Below are 21,213 nucleotides of genomic sequence, written 5' to 3'. Positions count from 1 at the left end.
TTTAATCCTAAAGTTGAGATCTTGAATTTCTGATCAGAATTTTGTTTTACTGCACTCACTTTGTCAGTTTGTTTTCTACTTCTCCTCATTCATCATCTTCAATCCTTCAGATTCATCACACAAATTTTTTCGTTGCATCACCATACATTATACAATTCCTAGATTCACCATTTTTTCTTTGTTAATTTTCTATCATGTTATAGTTTCAATCACAAATTTCATTCGATCTGTCCAAATTATCACAAACCCAGAACAAATTTGGCAACAAAAAATGCCGCCCCCCGAAATTTCTCGGCGATTTTCCCTATTTGGGATCGGAGAATCGAGTAATAAGCAAAGCTCAATTGATAGAAAAAGGGAAGAATTGATCCCAATTTTGAAGCTTGAAACTGATAAAAATGTGTATAGACCTGGTGATGAGGTTTTGGTTACAATTGAGCTTCAAAACCCTAGTGATCCAAGCAATTCCCATGAAATTACAAGTAGTTCTGAGCGTTCCCTTTTGTTAGAAAGGCTTGGTTTTGAGCTTAAAGGGGTTGAGAAGCTTGATACTCAATGGTTTACTGCTCAGAAACCGTTACCGGGTTCGAAACAGAGGAAGGGTTTGTGCTCTTTCTCTCTCTTTCTATGTTAATTTCCAGTTTTGGTTTGTTTTAATTGAATTTAATGTTATTGGGGTTTTGATATGTTAGGAATTTTGATCATGTTTTGAGTTGAGCTTTCTGATGTCTCAGTAGTATATATAGAGGGTTAGGCACTTTGGTTGAAGGGTGCAATTCTGTGTGAATTTGGGGAGGAGGTGTTGAGGGGGCCGAGGCTGCCGGGGAAGAAGTGACCGGGAATCGTTTTAAAGGATTGAATTGAAATGTCACATGTATGTTCTAAATGTATTAACAATGTATACTTTTTAGTTAGAGTTACCATTAGCCAAGATTACACTATCAATGAAACTAATACAAATTTAATATGTTTCTTTACTTGGTATTTGTTTGGTCTCTCTTAGCACTTTAGTGAAAAGAAATGTGGATGAAGTGTAGCAGTACATGTTAATCAATGGCCTTATCTTATATGCCTAGTTGTCATATGTTGTGATTTTGAATGCAAGCAACACTCTTTGGTGCAATGTCCGGATATGCATTTGTCATAAGTCGCATGACTAATGGTTTAGTTGTTAGTTGCTTGAAATGTATCTTGGAGGAAAGTAGAGTGCTATAAAAACTGATTTACTCACACATGTTGGATTGACTATATAATTTTTATTTCTCAGGTGAGCATGTGTTCTTGGATTATTCTACAACATCATTAGTCTCAAACCAGATCATTTCTTCTGGGGCTACTAAAAAGTGTGAGTTGATTTTATAGTTATTCTTCCTAATTCTCTTGGATAAAAATATTCTGTTCTAGTTACTAAAAGGTATTTATTCTGATCTATTTCATGTCGCTCTAACACCAGTTTGCTTTATTATTCATTCTGCTGACAATCTTTATCATAAGTGTATTTGTAGAACACCCTATTGGTTGCATATAACGAAAAATTATATTTCTATGCACACCTCATATATTTAATAGCTACAATCTTATTAAGTGGGAATATCATAAGAAGATACAAAAGGTCTGAGAATTTTCATATAGTAGTTGTTTAAGGCCTTTAAGCCCTCTAAGGTGGCGAAGGATGGGAGTGACTTGTAGCGGAGATGATAAGTAAATCTGAAATTTTATTTGGAGATTAGGATAATACTTTTTGTGACATTATGCATGTTTTTTATGATTAAACTTCTAAGTTAGGGTAGCCATTTCCACTTTTATCTTGTTCCCAAAGTACCTTTGGAGAAGGATAAAATTCATGTCCTCATGTTAGGAGTTGAGCGATGACATTGCAATCAGTTTATTAGATGGCGAAAGCATGATCTATTTCTTTTTGACGGAGTCTTGACAGCTCGAAAGAACCCTAGTTCCTTAAGTTGCTGAATATTTTACTCTGGTCTTGATTGTCCAGTATCACTCTATTCTCTTTGTTAAATCTTTTCAGTCTATTGTCCACCTAGGCTTGAGAAGTCGATTAGGGAGTTCCTTTTGGATGTGGATGATCAAAAGATCTTGTACGTTGGGGCTTGGAGTGTAGGCATGAAGTTGAGATTATTAATTGGTTTTGAACTTTTGATCTATTGAAACATATTCTTAATGGAAAGTATTTGTGTTATATCTCTCTTGCAAAAGATGCTTATGCAACAGAGCTATTGGTCTTCTCAAGAACAGTTAGGATGTCTAAAGAAAGCAAAATTCAAATTAGTAAATTCTCAGTGTTCAATGCCAACTTGAAAATAATTAAAGTATTATATGTTAGGATGAGGCATAACATAAGGTTGCATACTGTAATCTGTCATTTGTTCGACCCTGTTACCTTTCAGTATGCTCATACCGTTACTTTCCTAAGCACATAGAGAACCTTCACGACTGTAGAAAACTGTTTACGAGTCAGATTTCAACAAGCTTCCTAATCAAAGTCCATTTGGATAGGTGCTTTTATACATTTATATGTCTGAAAACAGGAGGCATATGATGCTCGTTACTTCACATTTGGCCCCTGGTCAATTTTCTGTTATCCTTGAGTTTTAAAATTCTTCAGTTTGTACCCTCCCTCATCCCAAGGTAACGCATCTTGTTAGACAGTGAAACAAAAACCACTCCATGGTTACTAACTACTGCTACCTCCCCATCATAACTCACCATGAGATTATTACTAACCCTCAAATCTACACTACTCCAATCATTGTTTGACGAGAGAGAACGAGTACCTGATTGAACGTAATTCTTTACCATCATGTATCATCATGATCAATGTCCAAATTCTTCTCAAAGAAAGCTTGCCAAGAAGAAAGTGGCCAATCAAATTTAGTTCTTACAAACCTGGATAGGGTGATGCTAGGGCTATAACCTATAGTTGATCCTTTAATGTCTGGAGGACAGCGAATGAGAACGATGAGGAGAAGAAACCTATGGGAAAAATTGGAGAAAAAAGGTCTGCTTTGGCAATTTCTGTAATCCAAACGGTTGCTTATGTCTTTTGGTTGTTCATTTGACTGCAACTTCTGGTATTGTACTTGTTTATATCTAATATGTTTCATCAGCACTTGCCTTTTGTATTCTGTATTCCTGTTTATATAGTAGTGCCACTTGGTTGACGTCATTGACTCGTCATTCATCAGCTCTTATGCTTAAGTGAATCTCTTTATGTTTTTGGTTTATATGAAGTCTGTCATCTACTGTATGCTAATTGTCTATTAGAAAATTGTCTTCACAGATGTGGTTCGAACGGTTTTGCCTAGCATCATACCGCCATCATACAGGGGTACAACAATACGATACTTGTACTATGTTAGAAGCACTTTTTCTGGGCAATGGTTGATACTGGAAAATGGCCACACAGAGAGTGATCTGGCTCATAATATTACTGGAGTGGTTAGTTCTTATTGATTTTCTTATTTTTCTTACCCTTTTGAATTTAGAGAATTCAAGGCCCGCAACCATTTATTATCTCAGCACCCTTCTTGGCCATGTCCCGTTGTCTCGCTTACATAGGTGGTTTTTTCATTTCAGATTTTGTATTTAGATTTAGGTTTAACACAATAGATCTACTCGTTCTGCCCACCTCATTTTGATGACCATTTTTGGTATACCTTATTGTAGTGTCAATTCTTTCCTCATACGACCATTGTGTCTTATTGTTTTGGCTGGTACTCCCTTTGCTCCATGTTAACTGGTGTTTTTTCTTTTTAAAGATGAACTTAGACTGATAATTATTTGAAACACTGAAAAATATAATATAATTTGGTAGATTCGTAAATTCTAAAAATTTATTTTGTTGTAATTCTTTAGTCAATATACCATGGGAAATGTTTGCTGTCAAAGTTTGATAACAAAACAACGGTTTATATGGGATGGAGGAAGTATGTGTTATTCTATTCTTTTACATGACCTTTTCAAACATCACCGTGCCGAATGACTTTGGCATTCTAACCTTCTACTCTTGAAGTAGTTCTAAGTCAAACCCAAGAAACTCAATCTCTTCTATAATTATCCCCAAAGAAGGCAAAGCTCTCCTCCCAGAATACCTCTGTCTGATGAGTCTGGAAAAACTCATGATTTCTTTTTTTCCAAAATTTGGAGAAACTAATACATCTTGATGTTATTAAAGGATTAGTTGAATATTATATCAATTTCTTTTTTTCCTTTTTAAAAAAAGATGATATTGGTGTGACGGATAGGGAGTGCTTCTAAAATCATGTAATCAAGTGGCAAGGGTTTTTGTAAAATTAATCTATTGACAGCAAATTTGTTCAATTGGAATATGAGAAAAGGGCGAGTGATAAAAAGTTGTTGCAAAATTTGCTGTTGAAATAAAATTTGAAGAAGAGTTTAGAAAAAAAGTCTGCTTTCATTGCTATTGCTTCTAATTGGGGGAGTAGAAAGTTGTGTGATTGATGAAAGATATGGAAGTACTGTTTTGATGAATTTAAAAGCTTAGCCAACATTCAAGCTAGAGATTTACAATAGGTTTTTTCAGTTTATGTGAAAGAGTTTCCTTAATTGAATTGGCCCAATGTGCACTTGACATAGACAAGGACAAATATGGAGAGATTTACAATAGGTTTTTATATCATTGTTATAGGATAATGTTTTCAATTCAGATAACTTTGACCGAGTTATTCAGTTATACAGTAAGGTAGCATTACAATAAACCTTTGTTTTAAAAAAGCATATTTTTTTCCTCTTGAATTATAGTTCAGTTCAGCTCCATTCAATTTGTTTCAATTTTGTTCATTTTAAAAATTAACATGGTTTACTCTTACTGTTTAAAGAAGGTCAAACTGTTGGTCTCGTTTTCTCATGAATGCACATTCCTAATAGGCTAATAATGCCAGAGAGAGTAAATATTTGGAGAAGGTCATATTGATGGTCTCCATTTTTCACTTTTTACCATTAATATATATACTATACACGTACATTGTCATGAAGAACCACTAACGCGTTATGTGTCTCACACCATTAGTGGTTTTGGGTAAAGCCACCAACAGTATTAGCGGTAATCTAGGGTGAAATAGGAAAAAAAAAACATTATCTGTCTTATCCCATGCTCACAAAATCTTAGGAATTATTATTTTACAAAAATGGAAATTTGATTTTGTTTTTGTATTTTTTTTTTCAACGAGGCACTTGAATGTAAAATCATATCCTTTTTGCTTGTTGGTAATTAGATTATATGGTAAAAAAAAAAAAAAAATTATGGTTATTTTTTGACAATATCCAAAATTTACAGGAAGCTCGTGTCCCCTTGCAAATTTGGGTTACTCAACAGGCAAGTGGACTAACGATTGATGAAGATCAAGCGGATGGTAGGTCGTTATTTTATTTATTTATTTATTTTCTTTTTGACGGGGTTAATTTTTTTTCCTTCAGGAGTACTTTTAGTGTAAACTATCCTGGTATACATTTACTGCCTATTTACTCTCTTGCTGATTGATAATATCACAATCGTGTACGATGAAAATTTTGAATAAGGACTAAAATATTTCATAACTGGCCTATTTTAATCTCACCATTATATATATATATATATATATATATATATATATATATATATATATATATATATATATTTTTTTTTTTTTTTTTTTTTTTTTTTCTCAGTATAAGCTTATGGGATTAAGGCTTTGATTGATTGATTTATAAGCTGCTAATTTCTCAAACATTCATGAAGTCACAATATACGTTATGTCTGCTGATAGAGAAAATAAAGAAAAAGCATGCCTCCATAGGTGGGGAGAGGTGGGGGAGGGAGAGGGAGAGAGAGAGAATGTGGGGTGGGGATTAATCTCTTCTTTCATTCTAAGTCACATGAGAGGTAAGCAAGCAAATCTTATTATGTATTATCCTCTGAGACAAAAAGACATCTTTTGACTCTTTTCCTCCCGTAAATGTCACTTGACAAGGAGAGACCACTCCATGTCATCTTTTACCAATGCATGTAATCATGTTAGTGGCTCTAAGCTTGTTGGCTCAACTTCAGCTCTTACAAATCTAGTTTGGAGTTTCAGCCAATCCGGTTACGGCTTTGTAGAACCCTTGCTGGAAAATATCTTCTGTTTGTGCTGTTCCACATTGAAATTGCAATTAATAATCATTTTGTCATGTTTTTAGGAATTGTACCGATCCAGACCATTCAAACAGATATATATTGGAAAGAGCTCGATGGGGATTCGGAGTGGGTAAGCTTATGAACCTTGTTTTCACTAATATTTCACGCGATATCTTGTATTCTCTTCAAAGCAATCGATACAGCAAGTTTCCTGGTGCTATTTATTGCTTTGAGAAATCTTTTCAGCTTATCTGCTTATGTGACACCAATGACGCTTGTACTCACCATCTTTCCATCTGTGCCCATTAATTATGAATACAAGATATACCCTCTTCCTGTCTGTCTCTGAAAATCCTTTTTTTTTTTTTTAAAAAGACAAAAATATGAGGAGGCTAGGGTCTAGTTAAAATGTTAAAGGGGTTTTTGAATTTCATATTGTACTTTCCTTTAGTTTTGCTTAATCTTTTCAAGATGCCAATAAATCTTTTCATTTTCAAAAAATTAGTTTTTGTTTCTTATTTGTGCTTATAAAAAATATAGTGAACTATTTAACAAAATTCAGCTTGTTTGAGCCACAAAATGCTCTGTTTCTTATCTGAGGTGCATAAAGTTAAGTGTAGGCCACCAGGTTGAAAGTGGACAGGTCAAAATAGATGTCCTCCCTTGAACTGCTCTTATCTGAGAATATCTTTTACAACTATACCTTAAATTTGGACATGTTGGAACAGCTAACACTCAACTAGTCAACTGTGTCAGTGAATCATTAAGTTCAGAACATTCCACATCACTCTTGGGCCTATATTGATTGATTGATCGATTCTTGGGTTTATATATTACTCCGATATCTTGTATTCAATTTTAACCATCATAACTTGACACAGCTGTGATATGAATCATGTCTTAGTTTTGAACTGTTTTTAAAGGTTAGGGCTAATGATATATATGATGGAGCTGAGGAAGGCTATGATAGTTCAAGGGACGAAGTTTTATCTATTTCTTCATATAATCCATCAAGAGACAGTCTTCACAAGTCATTTGGCAGTTCACTATCTCTACAAGGATCGGCCTCAAGGTCCTTTAGAGAACCCCCCTTGCATGCAGAAGCTGATGAAGTTCTACATAATTCAATTGGGGGTAAGTAAAGCAGCTAATGTCTTTCAAGCAACTGGCTTCTTTTTCAAGGCCTTTTAAGTTAAAAGTAATGTCATATATCCAATTGTGATACAAAGCAAATTTTCTCTCTGCTACCAGATATTTTGTCATCCAAGAGTCCTTCTGTTATCTCTCCAAGACTGCAAAGAGGATATTCAAAAACTTTTTCAAAAGATGAAGATGAAAAGGGACCATCTTCTCCCATCCAAACTACAGAGGCTGCTGCATGTAATTGTTACAATTTCATGTCTCATTGTCTCCTATGTTCTGTTCAGCACTTCAAGGATCATTTATCATGTTTCTTTACATTCTAATTAGATCCAAACATTTTCTGCAGCAGAAGGCTCTATGCGAGGCAGGTCTTATAACATCAAGCTTGATGATCAAGTTCTGCTCAGGTTCTCACCCAAGAAGTCAGATTCAAATTATTATTTCAGTGATATGGTAAAGTTGTAGGAATGCATAGTGAAATTTGTGCTCTGTCAGATTCCCAAATTCGATTTTAACACTTTGGTAATAGATAGGTGGGACCCTTACCTTTTTTCATGAAGAAGGAACAAGGAGGTGCCTTGAGGTAAATAATTTTTCACAAATGAAAACATCATGAAAAAAAGTCAGATGGTTTGCGGTGATGTAATTGGCTATGAGACTTGTGATTTTCCAGGTATCGATCACCTTGGAGATTTCGGAGACTATAAATCGACGTTCTGTCCACCCGTCCCGGAAGAACTCCCCTACGCTTACAAAGGTGTGCTTGTGTTTCTCAGTCATCTCTTAAAAAAAAAGCCTTAGTTGCTTTATGTTTACTCTTCTTGCTATCCTTCCCGGTTATTCTATCTCAATTTGGTTTTGAGACAAAAGAATTGTTTGTTTCTTGTCATGCGTTGAAATTTGTGCCTAACTATTTTCCTGCACATTTTATAAAGCAGCTCATGAAAAATTTGATACTCCGTATTTCGTTAGGGGTACCTAGTAAGTAAACTTCACGCAATATTTTCCATGCTTTCCATCTCCCTAATCTTCGTATTTATAGAACCAACTAACCTCCTAGCTTCCTCTCCAAGCCAATCCCAACAGATTTTTATGCATTACCAAAATTGCCCCTCCCCTTACGTCGGTTTATTACAGGCTTTCCTAAAAGAGCTAGAGCAAAGCAGTTTGTATGTTTTCGTATCAGTTGCAGCACTGGCTACCTTCTCTGGTGATGGTGCTTCATGTTAATCACTCCTTTCTTCTCTCTCTTTAAATATATCCTCTCCTACTCCACCCCCTTGAAAGTTTGGGTGGGATTTTTTTTAACACCTAGAAGGGCTAGAACTAGTGAAGTCTGTTTAACCTATCGGAATCATATCAGATACAAACCCTAAAAAAAAAAAATTATATAATAATGGGATAGATGAATAAATGCTTACCATACACTAATATCAAGACATACACCAATTAACCTAATCAGACATTGCATAAAGCAAGGTAGCTTGTATACTATGTTCCTGCGCACATTCCACATAGCAGAGCGTATCACTGGTAGCTCCCCCCCCACCCCACAAAAAAAAAAAACCTCCACTCTATTTCTGAAACTAAAGCTGTTATGATGTTATGCATCAAATATCTGGTTAACCTCTTAATCTTGGATGGATGCTGACAAAACTTTCTTCTTAGCTTTAAATGATTTAGGTTTGTTGTTTCATCTGCTCTACAAAATTTTACCTGTCTTTTTCTCACTTTCCTGTTTTGTGATCTAATTTTATGTAGGTTCACAGTGATCATCACGAGGTTGTTGCCGACTTGGTGCAGACTAGCTTTCTATTTTCCATTCCCATGGACGGACCAATGTCTTTTTCAACACCTCATGTGTCTGTTCAATGGGCTCTGCGGTTTGAATTTTTTACCACTCCAAGGAATATTGACTGGAGTAGGTAGGCCTTTTTTGTTTGTTCAGCTCACATACTTCACTTGGCGGGATTAGCTTATTGCTATCAACTGCAAAGTTGATGGGCATTCTGCTATTATATGCTTTTGAACTCATATGCTAATAGGCAAAAGACAAATACTCTGTATTTAGCATGCAGCTGAAAACCAGCACCAGTTTTCTTGTTATATCAGAGGCTAGTGAGTGACTAAGGGCCTGTTCTGTTCAGCTTAATTTCAGTTCAGTTCAGTTCAGCTCCAATTAGTTTAGTTCTAATTTTTTTCTCTCATAAACAATTCATTTCAGCTAAGCTCAGTTCAGTTCAGCCCCAATCAGTTCGGTTCAGTTGTTTTCAGTAAATCGGAACAAGCCCTAAGAGATCTATCAATAGTACTTTTTACCATGTTTTATCTTAGCTGTTTAACTTTGCCACCTAGTTTCCTCTTTTTTGGAAGGTGAAATGTCGTTGTGAGTTGAGTGCTTTTGTATGGATGCAGGATGCTGACTTTATGTAGGTTTAGCACTATGATTTGCTCCCAAAATTTAGTGCAGGGTTGATTATTATGCTGGATATTTGTTTTCCCTGTTGTACCAATTAGTGAAATAATGTGAATGAACAGACTAAGATATTAACTTTGTTTGACAATTAGTCCTTCAGTTTATTTAGTAGTTTTTCTTCATGTAGAATTTGTCATCCCAATGTACTTTGTATCAGTAATTATATCTTATAATTTATCTGTATAATTCCATCATTTCATTCAAGGATCTTTATTGTCTGTCACCTTGATTGTTTTGTCACTCTATTGTTTGCAGGTATGGTCATCCTCTTCTAGTTGAAGGGAGAGACAAATGCGAGTGGTGTCTTCCAATTAATGTACATGCACCTCCACCTGGAGCTGCTGCTGTTGCACACGCGAGACATAGAAAGAACCTCTCTAGTGAGCCTTTTTGGGCTCGTGACTGAAGGTATAGCTGAAAACTGGCCTACTATCCCATTTTGCACAAAAAAGTACAAAATTATAGTAAAAGGTTAGGATATGTGCATTCACTCTGTCATATGTCTTCCCGACAGGCGACAACTAACATTCATATAAGGTTAGTCAAGTCCTGATAAGTTTTTTTAAGTGGAAATCTAGTCAATAAAACGCATCCTACGTTGTAGACCATTTTTTTTTTTTTGTGTCTCTGATGGTTTTGTAGGGAAGATAAATGGGAGGTTTTGTGAAAACACCTTTGACTTGGGTGATTTTTCTGTTTGCTTTAAATGAAGTCGGGGGCTTGCATGATATTACCATCGGGCCATCGTACTACTTCATTTTGCGACTGCAACCTTTCAAAATCAAATGCTAACAGAATATTTACAGGTTTATCCCTCTCAATTGAACAACCGATGGAAAATTTTCAGCGTGGCTATATACGAGTTAAGTAATTCTGCTGACAGTTCAAGTACACGAGATCTTCATTGCTTGAAACAGGACAGCTAAGGTTATACAACATTGAGTCGGGATTTACATATTACAAGCAGCTCGTACATGACTATCTCAGCAGGAACTTATATCGAAATGTTCCCTTTTTTTGGGCTGTACTCTATAGACACGAGATCTTGATCTTACCATGATACAAGTATTATACATTTCTATAATGATGTAATCGTCGCCAACTCGCAATCAGTTAGAACAGGGTTGATAGCTTGGTGCTACGATCATTCTTTGAGATTTAAACTGGTTATTTGATTGAACGGCGATAATGCCGTTTTTGATTTAATTTCTTTTTGGGTCTTCCTTTTGTGTTGAAACTATTGACTTCACGAGTAGAATCTTGGACTATTGTATGGTTGGTGTTAAAAATCTGTTAATTGTTGGTTGGTGTTAATTGTAAAGTATAAGCTTTAATTACGCGTATATTTGGATTTTAATACCCTATAATTTATAATAAATATTGAAAAGCCAAAACCATAGAAACGTTTCTAGCCTCACGAGTTAAGTATGAAAGTACTATGCTCATAATATAATCATAAAGGTTTGGAGTTATTTCTAAAGGTAGAATCATTTGAGAGATTTGTAATTTATACAAGTACTGGGTCGAAGAAGTTTAGCACATAATTGGTTGTATTTTGCACGTTACAATTAATGTCATTTATTCGACAAGTTTAAACACAAGTATGCAACTGATTGTATCTTGCACTGCATAATTAATGATTTTTTAGGGTAATGCTATATGCAAACCTTACTTCCTTTTTTAATACGGAGTACTAAGTTGGGAATTTATCGATAATTCACGAGTACATCGGTGTAATAAATGTTTATTTATTGTTTATTATTTCCATTTTTAGCTTCTTATATGCAGCCCTTAGGGTTGCAAATATCTTTTTTTCTTTTCTAAAAAAATAAAAAATATCATGCAATTATAACCATATGAAGTAAAATTTTTTGGTCTTGTCATGTACAAGGTATAAATGTATAATTGGTTGTAAATGAAAATTTGTCTAGAATATAAGTACTCACAAAAAAAAAAAAAAAAAAAAAAAAAAAAAAAAAAACTGAATTGTTTTAAACAATACTCCGTACCTATTGACACACAAGAATGTATTTAATGCTTACGGAGTTGTTAATTTTTCTTTTCATTTCAATTTGTGTGGCAAAGTGATTTATGGAATCGTCACCATCAATTTTTTGTGCAAAATATAACCTATCCTAATTTAGAGCGATGATATTTTGGGTGTACTACGCTAAGTATAATATTGATTCTTCCAAAGTTTACTAAAATTTTATTGTTCACACGCTTACAAAAAAAAAAAAAAAAAAATGAAAGTCTGAAATCAATTATTGAGTTATGTTTTAATTATTCTTAAAAAAGTAAATCTCTTAATAGTCTTTTGTCCAAAAAAAAAACCAAGAATTAATCACAAATTTATAATAAAGTATTGAGGAACTTTCATATATAATTATGTAAAATAAGCTTTAAAGTTGATACATTGACTTATATCTGTATCTGATACTCTTAATCAGCAGGTAGTAGTGTTTTAATCGCTATAATCTTCTACTTGTACTATTATAAATTTATAATTAATACCATTTTTGGCATCTGAAAATGAAATGTGAAACAAATCAAAATACAAAGTATTTACGAGATTCTTATCCAAATTAATGGGATTCTATGAGATTCTTTATGATTCCATCCTGATTCTAATTCTTAGAATTTGGGAATTGGAATAATGGAATTTCCTTGATCTATATTTCCAAAGAAGGATGTTATATAATTGACTACAATAATTGAGATGACCCCTATCCTTTTAGGCATAATTTTTACTGTCTCACAATAAGTTATTGTAGCAGGTTCGCTATATTAAACGCTAGTTTAAATTCATTTGTCATGCTATTGACGAGTCAACACAAATTAAGATCAAATTGTACCTCAATTACACTTGTAACTTGTCTAACTTCTTTTAAAGTAGGTGAAGAATTCTATAGGTGTTAATCAACTAATACCTTTGTTCGAATTTAGCTGTCACAAACTCACAATTAATTCTAGGCTTATAGTCATAAAAAATTACTCTCCTTAAATTCTTCAACATTTTTCAAGTCAAAACTTTGACCATACGATGTAACCAACCACACAAAAAAAACCGTTCACGGTCAAATGTAACAAAAGCACACATAAGTGCATAACGGTGTACACATATATACTAGTATAAAGTAAAATATAATTTTTTTTTTCAAAAAAGCATAAAAATATATTTTTAAAAAATAATATTTTTTAAAACTTATTTTAATCCACCAAGCAACAACCCTCTTGTATAGATTCTTTGATCTATATATAGACTTGCTCTACACCAAAAGTCTTCATTCTTGAATTCCCCTTCTCTTTCTTCTTCATCACTTTCTCTCTCCTGAATCTTTCTATTCACATTTACAAAAAAAACAAAAAAAATGTCTCAATTGAATGATCTCATTAACCTTGATCTCTCAGAAACATCTGAGAAAATTATTGCTGAATACATATGGTATCATTAATCAAACCCTTTTAATTTCTTGTTCATCTCACTCTGTTTTTTTTTTTTTTTTTTATAAATAATTTTAATATAATTTGTTCGTCGATGAACGACTAATTAATATATCGATCACAGGATTGGAGGATCTGGCTTGGATATGAGAAGCAAAGCAAGGGTATATATTTTTTTATTTTTCAATACTTTTTTCTATTTCATAGTCTGTTAAAAAGTGTATTCTTATATTCTATTACTCCCTCCGTCCCTAAATTACATTCATATTTCTCTCTTTTATGTGAGGAATAAATGCTAAATTTAGAAATATAATTTAGGGATGGAGGGAGTATTATTTTGACTGTAAATTATTTTATCGGGTTTAAAAGTATTTCTATATGATAGTAAAATAAAATAAAATTTTTATGACGAATATACAGACTTTGCCGGGGCCAGTGAGTGATCCCGCAAAATTGCCAAAATGGAATTACGATGGATCAAGCACCAATCAAGCCCCTGGTGATGACAGTGAAGTCATCATTTAGTAAGTTTTCTTAATTATTTTTGTGATAATTTTTTTTTTTTTAAATTTGATTGATTTATTAATGTGCTTAAGTTGCTAACCATGATTTGTTTTGTTTAATTCATTGATGCTAATTTTTAATTGATATATAAATTTAAGATAATTTTCTTTAAGGTTGAGGCACGGAGTTTGTTACACTTTTTGTCCCAAAAATATCCTCATTTGTTCTGGAGATACCCATATAATAAATTTTCCGTATAAATTACGGATTAATTTATCAATTTTTTATTTTTTTAATCATAATAGTCATTAACTTTTGAAAAAATCAATGACATAAAATTGAATGTTATATTTTACACATTTCCATGTGAGAGGAGTATCAGAGTATGTGCTCTTATAATGAGTGTTTCAAGTCACTTTTTGATGTATCAAAATCATTTCAGTAATCTCTTTTACGGGTAACTCGGTAAATTTTACTATATAGAAAACATAAAACGTAGTGACTCAAAAAAAAAAAAAAAAAAACATAAAACGTAGAAATAAATCATAAAATGTGCGGGATGATGGTAATCGTTCACTAATATGATTAACAGCTGGCTTAGGAAAAATAAAAGGGTACTTACATTGTACTCACTGTATATAATTATTCCAAAAATATAAAAAGATACATGTAGATTTAAATTCAAGGTTGAAAAAGAATCAATTGACAAAAATATGTTGGAAGTATTTGAAAGATTCTTATTAATATTGAGAATCAGTATTTAATTCGTGTGATCAGTTGTGTGCGGTAGGTTAATATAGTCATAATTATCACCAGCTGTTTTTTGGGGACCTATCAAATATGGTTAAATGTACCTTTATATTTTTAATTTAAAATTAAGTCAAGTTTAATTGGCAATTTCACCAATTTGGCAACATGTTAGTAATATAATTGCTCAGGTGGTTTTAAACGTCCCTCTAAACATACAGTATTAGGATTGTGAGACTGACCTCGTTAATGTGGTATGATGGTTGCGTCATACTCTTTTTGTTTTAAAATAATTGACATAGCTCCTACGATACCAATAGTACTATCAGTCTAGGGCCGTTTTCTACCATTAAGATAAATTACGATTTCACGAGCCCAAAGTTAATTTTTAACTTTGACAAGAAATGCTTATTGGTTTATCTTTTTTGGCAAAAGAGAGACTATTCAACTATTGTATTGTTTTAATTGATTAGAGTGATTGAATGTGTTTACTAGTTGTACAATGGAGTACTACTCCACTTGCTATAGGTTTTTGGTAGTATGCTTGTAAAATGTAAACTATTGTTGTTATTGCAATTAATGCCCATACATTTAATAATAGTGCACTTGTTGAAATTGTTAATTATATATACAATGGTTAAATTTGAAATTGTTTCCATTTCTAATCAATATATATTTGTAATTTTAATCAGCCCTCAAGCTATATTCAAGGATCCATTCAGAAGAGGAAACAATATCCTGGTGAGTTGTCTTTCTTTCAATAAGGAATATGATATACACAGCTCAAAACCGGCTTTATTTGAAAAGTCAAAGCTATAAATTTTTTACTATTTTATTACGACAACCAATCAAAATCGCTTGATTAATGACAATCTATACTAATATATTAAAAGGCGTTACTAAGAACGTCTCTGTGCCACGTAGACCACGCCACATCACCTACTCCATCTCAAAAGTAATGATAAGGGAATTCGAACACCCAACCTTTTATAAGAAAGATACTTACTTAACCATCTAAGTCAATTATAAACTATGTTGTAAACATAAAAATAAATGTAAATTGATAATCACAAGTTCTAACTAAAGTAGCAACCGGTGCAACACCCGGGCTACACACTAGTTATGAATTATTAGAAGCTCACCAACATATCATTATTCACCGCAATAGGAAATTAGGAAGAAGGAATTTATTTTATTTTTATTTTTGTAAAGAATAAAAGTTAGGTTGACATGTATTGCACTATCGTTTGATAACTCCAACAAAAACAAAAAAAGTACAAAGAGGACAACTTACGTTGGTATGATAATGACATTAATGATGTTACTTTAATAAAAATGATTTTATTTATTTTTTATTTTATTTTTATTTGACGGCCTTACAAAGTTGTTAATGTAATAGGTTATGTGTGATGCGTACACCCCAGCTGGTGAGCCAATTCCAACAAACAAGAGGTACAATGCTGAGAAAATCTTTAGCCACCCCGACGTTGCTGCTGAGGAGCCATGGTACCATTTTTCATCCTTAAAACTCCTTTTCTTCGCGATTCTCCAGAATATACAAATTTATAACGACCCTAAGAAATTGTTATGATACGAGTATTTTTTTTTTTGTTGTTAGCTCTTATATATTCGTGGTATATTTAAGAATCTATTGGTTGATAAATTATCACAATTATTATAATAATGCTGGAGTATTATTATTACTAGTATGATTTTGATTTAGTCAAAAAGATAATTAATTGAATGAAAGTTTGTGACACTCTTTGATTGATACTATAGAAAGTAGAATCTTTTATAGTGTGACACTAAAATTGTACAATAGTATTAATGAAGGCGTACGAAAGATAGATTCAACTTTAGCTAGTGGAGCTCAACTAATTATAAATGTTTGATGTGGGTCCTACTTGTATAATGTTTAATTGACTTGGTCAGTCTTAAAGCTCATCATCTTATGAAAGTCACCAAACTTTTTAATTAATTAACAAACTTTTTAATTAATTGGTGGCTTGGTCCTTGGTGTATAATAAAAAAAAATGAATAATCAACGGTCCATATTGTTAGACTTGCTACTCACTAGTGTGCTTAAATTGATTAATATTTGTTTAAATTAAAATAAAAAAATAATGAAATAATTAATACTACAAAGTGTTTTTTTTTAAATTTTTTTTTTAATATACGGTGTATTTTTTGTTTTATTATTAAAGAGATTGCTTTCCAAATTAAGGAGTAATTAATGTTCCTCACGTCAACAAATTGTGATAGTCTTAATCATAAATGTTTAATTGTCAAAGGGGATGATGTTACATGATGTTATACTACTTTAAGGGCTTGTTCTGATTGACTGAGTTGAGCTGAAGTGAACTAAATATTTTACGAGAGAAGAAAATTAAAAATTGAACTGAACTGAAAATAATCTGAAGAGAACAAACCCTAAGAGGTGTGTTACTTCAAGTAATAAGTTGTTATTACATTTTGAGCTTAAAAAAAAAAAATAGACTCTAGTGGAAATCTAATTTTCAAAGTTTTATTCGCTTTTACTTTATCTATTTTTGACCTTCATTTGCTGGATCCTATAAGTTCTCATTGATTTTCATTGTTACGAAATATGGAAAAAACTATATATGGTGAATTTCCGGCAAACTTATAATTTATAAGATGTATCATCGTAGTCTAGGTACTACGAATCTTAGATAATACTCTATTATGGTACTATCTAGCTTTTGTAATTTGGAGGATGCCGTACTGCACTTGTTTATGTCTGAATTATCCTTTACTTCTTTTGGATTTCACACGTGATTTAGGTTATTTTTGGAGTAGTGTATTTTTAAGGAGAATTGATTTGAATTTGGTTTGGGTTTATGGTCCACTAATTTATAATTACAAATAAGTATAAACCTCTATTTTTGTATGATCTTAATACTTTTTATTTTGGTTTGTTTATAAAGTTTTAACAGTTTTATTTATTTATTTATTCCATTGTGGCAAAAACTCTTTACCTAATTAACTTTTTTAAGCACACACTTTCAAACCTTTGTGAAATATTTAAATGCTATTATTATTATTCATACTCCACTTATAATTTATCCATTTTTTTTTACATTCACACACTTTTCCTAAATCGTGAGAATACAACATTATTCAACTACAGAGTGTAAAGGATTTGATTAAATCATATTTATTGATATTGTTTATAGTTAGCAATCCCTTGATTTACTCTTTAGATTGATAGTCAAAGATATCCCTTATTCTTAGCTAATGTTCCTAGACAAGTACTCCAATGTATCTAGTCGTATTATATTGCTTACTCATGTACTATATATACTCATGGAATCACATCAATATAATTAAGCTTTCCAACATTCTCTTTCTCATAACTCTATCACAGAGTACCTTTTAAAAAACAATCGATGATGAAACTTTATTAAGAAAAAGAAAATAATTCCATCGCGGTGTCTCGACCCCCAAATAGGTGACACGATGGGGTCTATGCCTTTTGGCCTCTATACACATTTTCTCTCCAACCTTTAGCTTGAGCACATTATGGCATCGGTGTTATTGCTCCTTTATCAAAACAAACAAACCAAAACATTGTACTCTATTATGTTTGTTTTGATCTATTTGTAAGAAAAAAAAATTCTAGTAATAATTTTAGGATAACATGTGAATCTTTATTTTGTAGCTGTCTTCTAGTACGGTGTGCTTGATAACTGAAGTGTTCACACATCAATAAGTTAGGTAGGGTTTTAGGAGTGCCTATCTTTTTATTTTTGTGCACTTATCAATTATCTAAGTGTTATGCCTTTGTAATTTAATGTGGTACCACTCGTTAATAATTCGGATGGTACGTCGTTTTCGCGTGAGCTACAAATGTCACGTCTTGTCTTTGCTTAGCTTGATGCTATTGCTTTTTATCAACAACTATTTTTTGTCGAAAATCATTTTGATATAAATTTAGTTCGTGTAATAGTAGAAAGGGACATAATAACTTTGTTACATCTTGAAAGTAGTATAGAATAATAGGATGTCGTGTTTTGTGATAACGCTTTTGAAATATCAAGTATGTATTCTGTTTTTTTAAATCTCTGCTAATGTACATTGCCAAAGACGCCATTCACTCTTTTTACGAACGTGTATTACATGATTATTTGGTTAATCATCTGAAGTGTCATTAGATTTGATGATAAGGAAATCCGGAATTGAGAACATAACACTTTGTATATATAAACATTTTTCTAATTTATAGTCCTTTTTTGTCGTTAATTGAGAAGTATTTTATTGAAGTTTTGCGTGTATTCGAACTATTCAGGTATGGCATTGAGCAAGAATATACACTCCTTCAGAAGGATGTTAACTGGCCTCTTGGATGGCCAGTTGGTGGCTTCCCCGGTCCTCAGGTAATTTCGTAAATAATCATTTGTCACTTGTAACTCTCGTTGCATGTTTTTGATTTCTTATATCTTTATGCACTCGCGTCTAGATGACTAAGTGTTTGTGCAATGTTTTTGGTTCATTTAGGGGCCATACTATTGTGGTGTAGGGGCTGATAAATCATTTGGCCGAGACATTGTGGATGCTCACTACAAGGCCTGCATCTATGCTGGTATTGATATCAGTGGAATTAACGGCGAAGTCATGCCAGGACAGGTATGAAATGCCCTTTTCTTTTCCTAAGACTTCAAGCATAAAAATTTCTTCATTTTTTTTTAGTATTTACCTCTGCATTAGCCTCAAATCATCGTTCTATAACGAACGCCTTTTATTCCTCGTTAGCAACATTTCTTGCAGCAGACCGACCAAGTAACTCTGTAGTCTGTACTGTCTGCTTCATGCTTTGGTGAAAAATTAGCAATTCAAGTTGATTTGTTTAACTAGTACTCTGTAGTTTCCCTGTTTGTAACATAATTCGCCGTTTTAAATTAAGCCTGCTGTAATCTTTCATGCAGTGGGAGTTCCAAGTTGGTCCTACTGTTGGAATTTCATCTGGTGATCAAGTCTGGGTTGCTAGATACATTCTCGAGGTATTATTTTCTTTTTTCTTACTCGTCTCTATTCGCTCCTTCATTCTTTCCCTTTTATTTCTGTGTCTGATCCATTGTTGATTAAATGAACAGCGAATTGCTGAGATTGCTGGAGTAGTTGTTTCTTTCGACCCCAAACCAGTCAAGGTTCGCCATATTCTAGTTGCCTTTGTTGTTTTCTTTGCACGTTTAGCTAATACAGAAAAAAATGAAATAAAAAAAATAACCCAAGAGTTTGTCTATGAACGAGAAAATTTGAATATTTTTATACTTATGTGTTTGTTCGTCTCAAAACAAACAGGGTGACTGGAATGGTGCTGGTGCTCACACCAACTACAGGTAACTATAAATTTCTGCTTTGTACAAGTATCAATAATGTTCGAACTTTGAAGTTGAAATTAGATTGTAGATTTTATGGTTGTAACTTTATTGTGTGCATCATTTTTTCAGCACTAAGTCGATGAGGAGTGATGGTGGGATCGATGTTATTAAGAAAGCCATCGAGAAGTTGAGCCTCCGCCACAAGGAGCACATTGCTGCCTACGGAGAAGGCAATGAGAGGAGGCTCACTGGTCGTCATGAGACAGCTGACATTACCAAGTTCTCCTGGGTAAATTTCATCATAACTTTAATCAAGCATTAGCTTATTTTCACTATAAAAATCTAATACAAAGTACTAGTAGTAGAACTGTGTGATGCTGATTTATTGTCATCAGAAATATGTTTTAAGTATCACACTGAAATTTTGTTGTAAATGCTTCAAATTTCAGGGTGTTGCAAATAGGGGTGCCTCTGTTCGTGTTGGTCGTGACACAGAGAAAGACGGCAAAGGTGTGTAATTCTGAAAATCCTTGCTCTACTTGGTGTTTGAGATCAATAAGCACGATAGTAATTGACAAATTTTCAAAAGTTGGTACCGATAGTAATTCTTTGTTCATACATTTATGGATTACATTCAGATGTAACATAGCTATAGTTGGGTAGAAATAAGAGCTATAATTGTAAGTTTTTATTTCTCGAGGAAATTAGCAATGGCAATCTAAAGTCGTATGTATGTACATTGTTGCATCAACAGGTTACTTTGAAGACCGAAGGCCAGCATCAAACATGGATCCTTACGTGGTTACCTCCATGATTGCCGAAACAACCATCCTCGGGAAGGCTGATGCTTAATTGCGCAAGGTTTTGACAAATTTAGCTGGGGCAATTCAACATTTATGATTATGTGAATTTGGATTATCTTTGGTGTTGAATTTGTGGTTAGACTGCCTTTGCATTGTGAACCTAGTACTAGCAGTACTACTTTGTTATGTCACAACAATAATTTTTCATTAAAAGTTGGAGTATATGGTTTGTGCTTCTCTTAACCTGTGTTTTCACAGGAACTTTTCAATTTCGTAAAATGATAAAGTCAAATTTCTAATAAGTTAATGTACTATACCCAACAACTATGATAGAGTGCACCTTATTTTCACTTATATCAAATCCGCAGATGAATATAAATGCAGTTCATGGTCATCAAGAGATACCTCAATAGAATAGGAAGAGCTTGCACCTATAAAAACTGACTTATTGCCTAGGCTTGGCACTTTCTCGAGCATCCCATCATCGACATTCAGCTCAAATACCTCGAATCTTCTTGTGAGTTGCCTAGGGTGGAGCCAAGGGGTATCGTAATCCATCGTGGGGATATCTATCCTCATAACCTGCCGGATGACTAACAATTGACCTACTGATTCAACCAA

The 21,213-nt window shown here is 33.2% G+C and overlaps 2 protein-coding genes across 2 annotated transcripts; both read left to right on the top strand.

Annotated features, from left to right (window-relative positions):
• LOC145559342 (uncharacterized) lies at positions 1-11,079 on the top strand. Its single transcript, XM_081620766.1, has 13 exons — positions 1-602; positions 1,268-1,345; positions 3,302-3,459; positions 5,318-5,393; positions 6,199-6,266; positions 7,060-7,270; positions 7,388-7,516; positions 7,626-7,732; positions 7,809-7,862; positions 7,953-8,036; positions 9,041-9,204; positions 10,011-10,163; positions 10,562-11,079. The coding sequence occupies exons 1-12, from the start codon at positions 272-274 to the stop codon at positions 10,159-10,161; spliced, it is 1,611 nt and encodes a 536-aa protein (XP_081476892.1). The 5' UTR covers positions 1-271; the 3' UTR covers positions 10,162-10,163; positions 10,562-11,079.
• Positions 11,080-13,042: 1,963 nt separating this feature from the next.
• Positions 13,043-20,861, top strand: LOC145558207 (glutamine synthetase nodule isozyme-like). Its single transcript, XM_081619360.1, has 13 exons — positions 13,043-13,200; positions 13,324-13,363; positions 13,620-13,723; positions 15,143-15,191; positions 15,850-15,956; positions 18,757-18,844; positions 18,966-19,094; positions 19,394-19,468; positions 19,562-19,615; positions 19,770-19,807; positions 19,919-20,078; positions 20,239-20,299; positions 20,544-20,861. The coding sequence occupies exons 1-13, from the start codon at positions 13,127-13,129 to the stop codon at positions 20,639-20,641; spliced, it is 1,077 nt and encodes a 358-aa protein (XP_081475486.1). The 5' UTR covers positions 13,043-13,126; the 3' UTR covers positions 20,642-20,861.
• The last annotated feature ends 352 nt before the right edge of the window (positions 20,862-21,213 follow it).

Source organism: Chenopodium album, chromosome 9, assembly GCF_948465745.1.
Source record: "Chenopodium album chromosome 9, dcCheAlbu1.1, whole genome shotgun sequence".
Classification (NCBI taxonomy): Eukaryota; Viridiplantae; Streptophyta; class Magnoliopsida; order Caryophyllales; family Amaranthaceae; genus Chenopodium; species Chenopodium album.
This window is presented reverse-complemented; position numbering and strand designations above follow the sequence as displayed.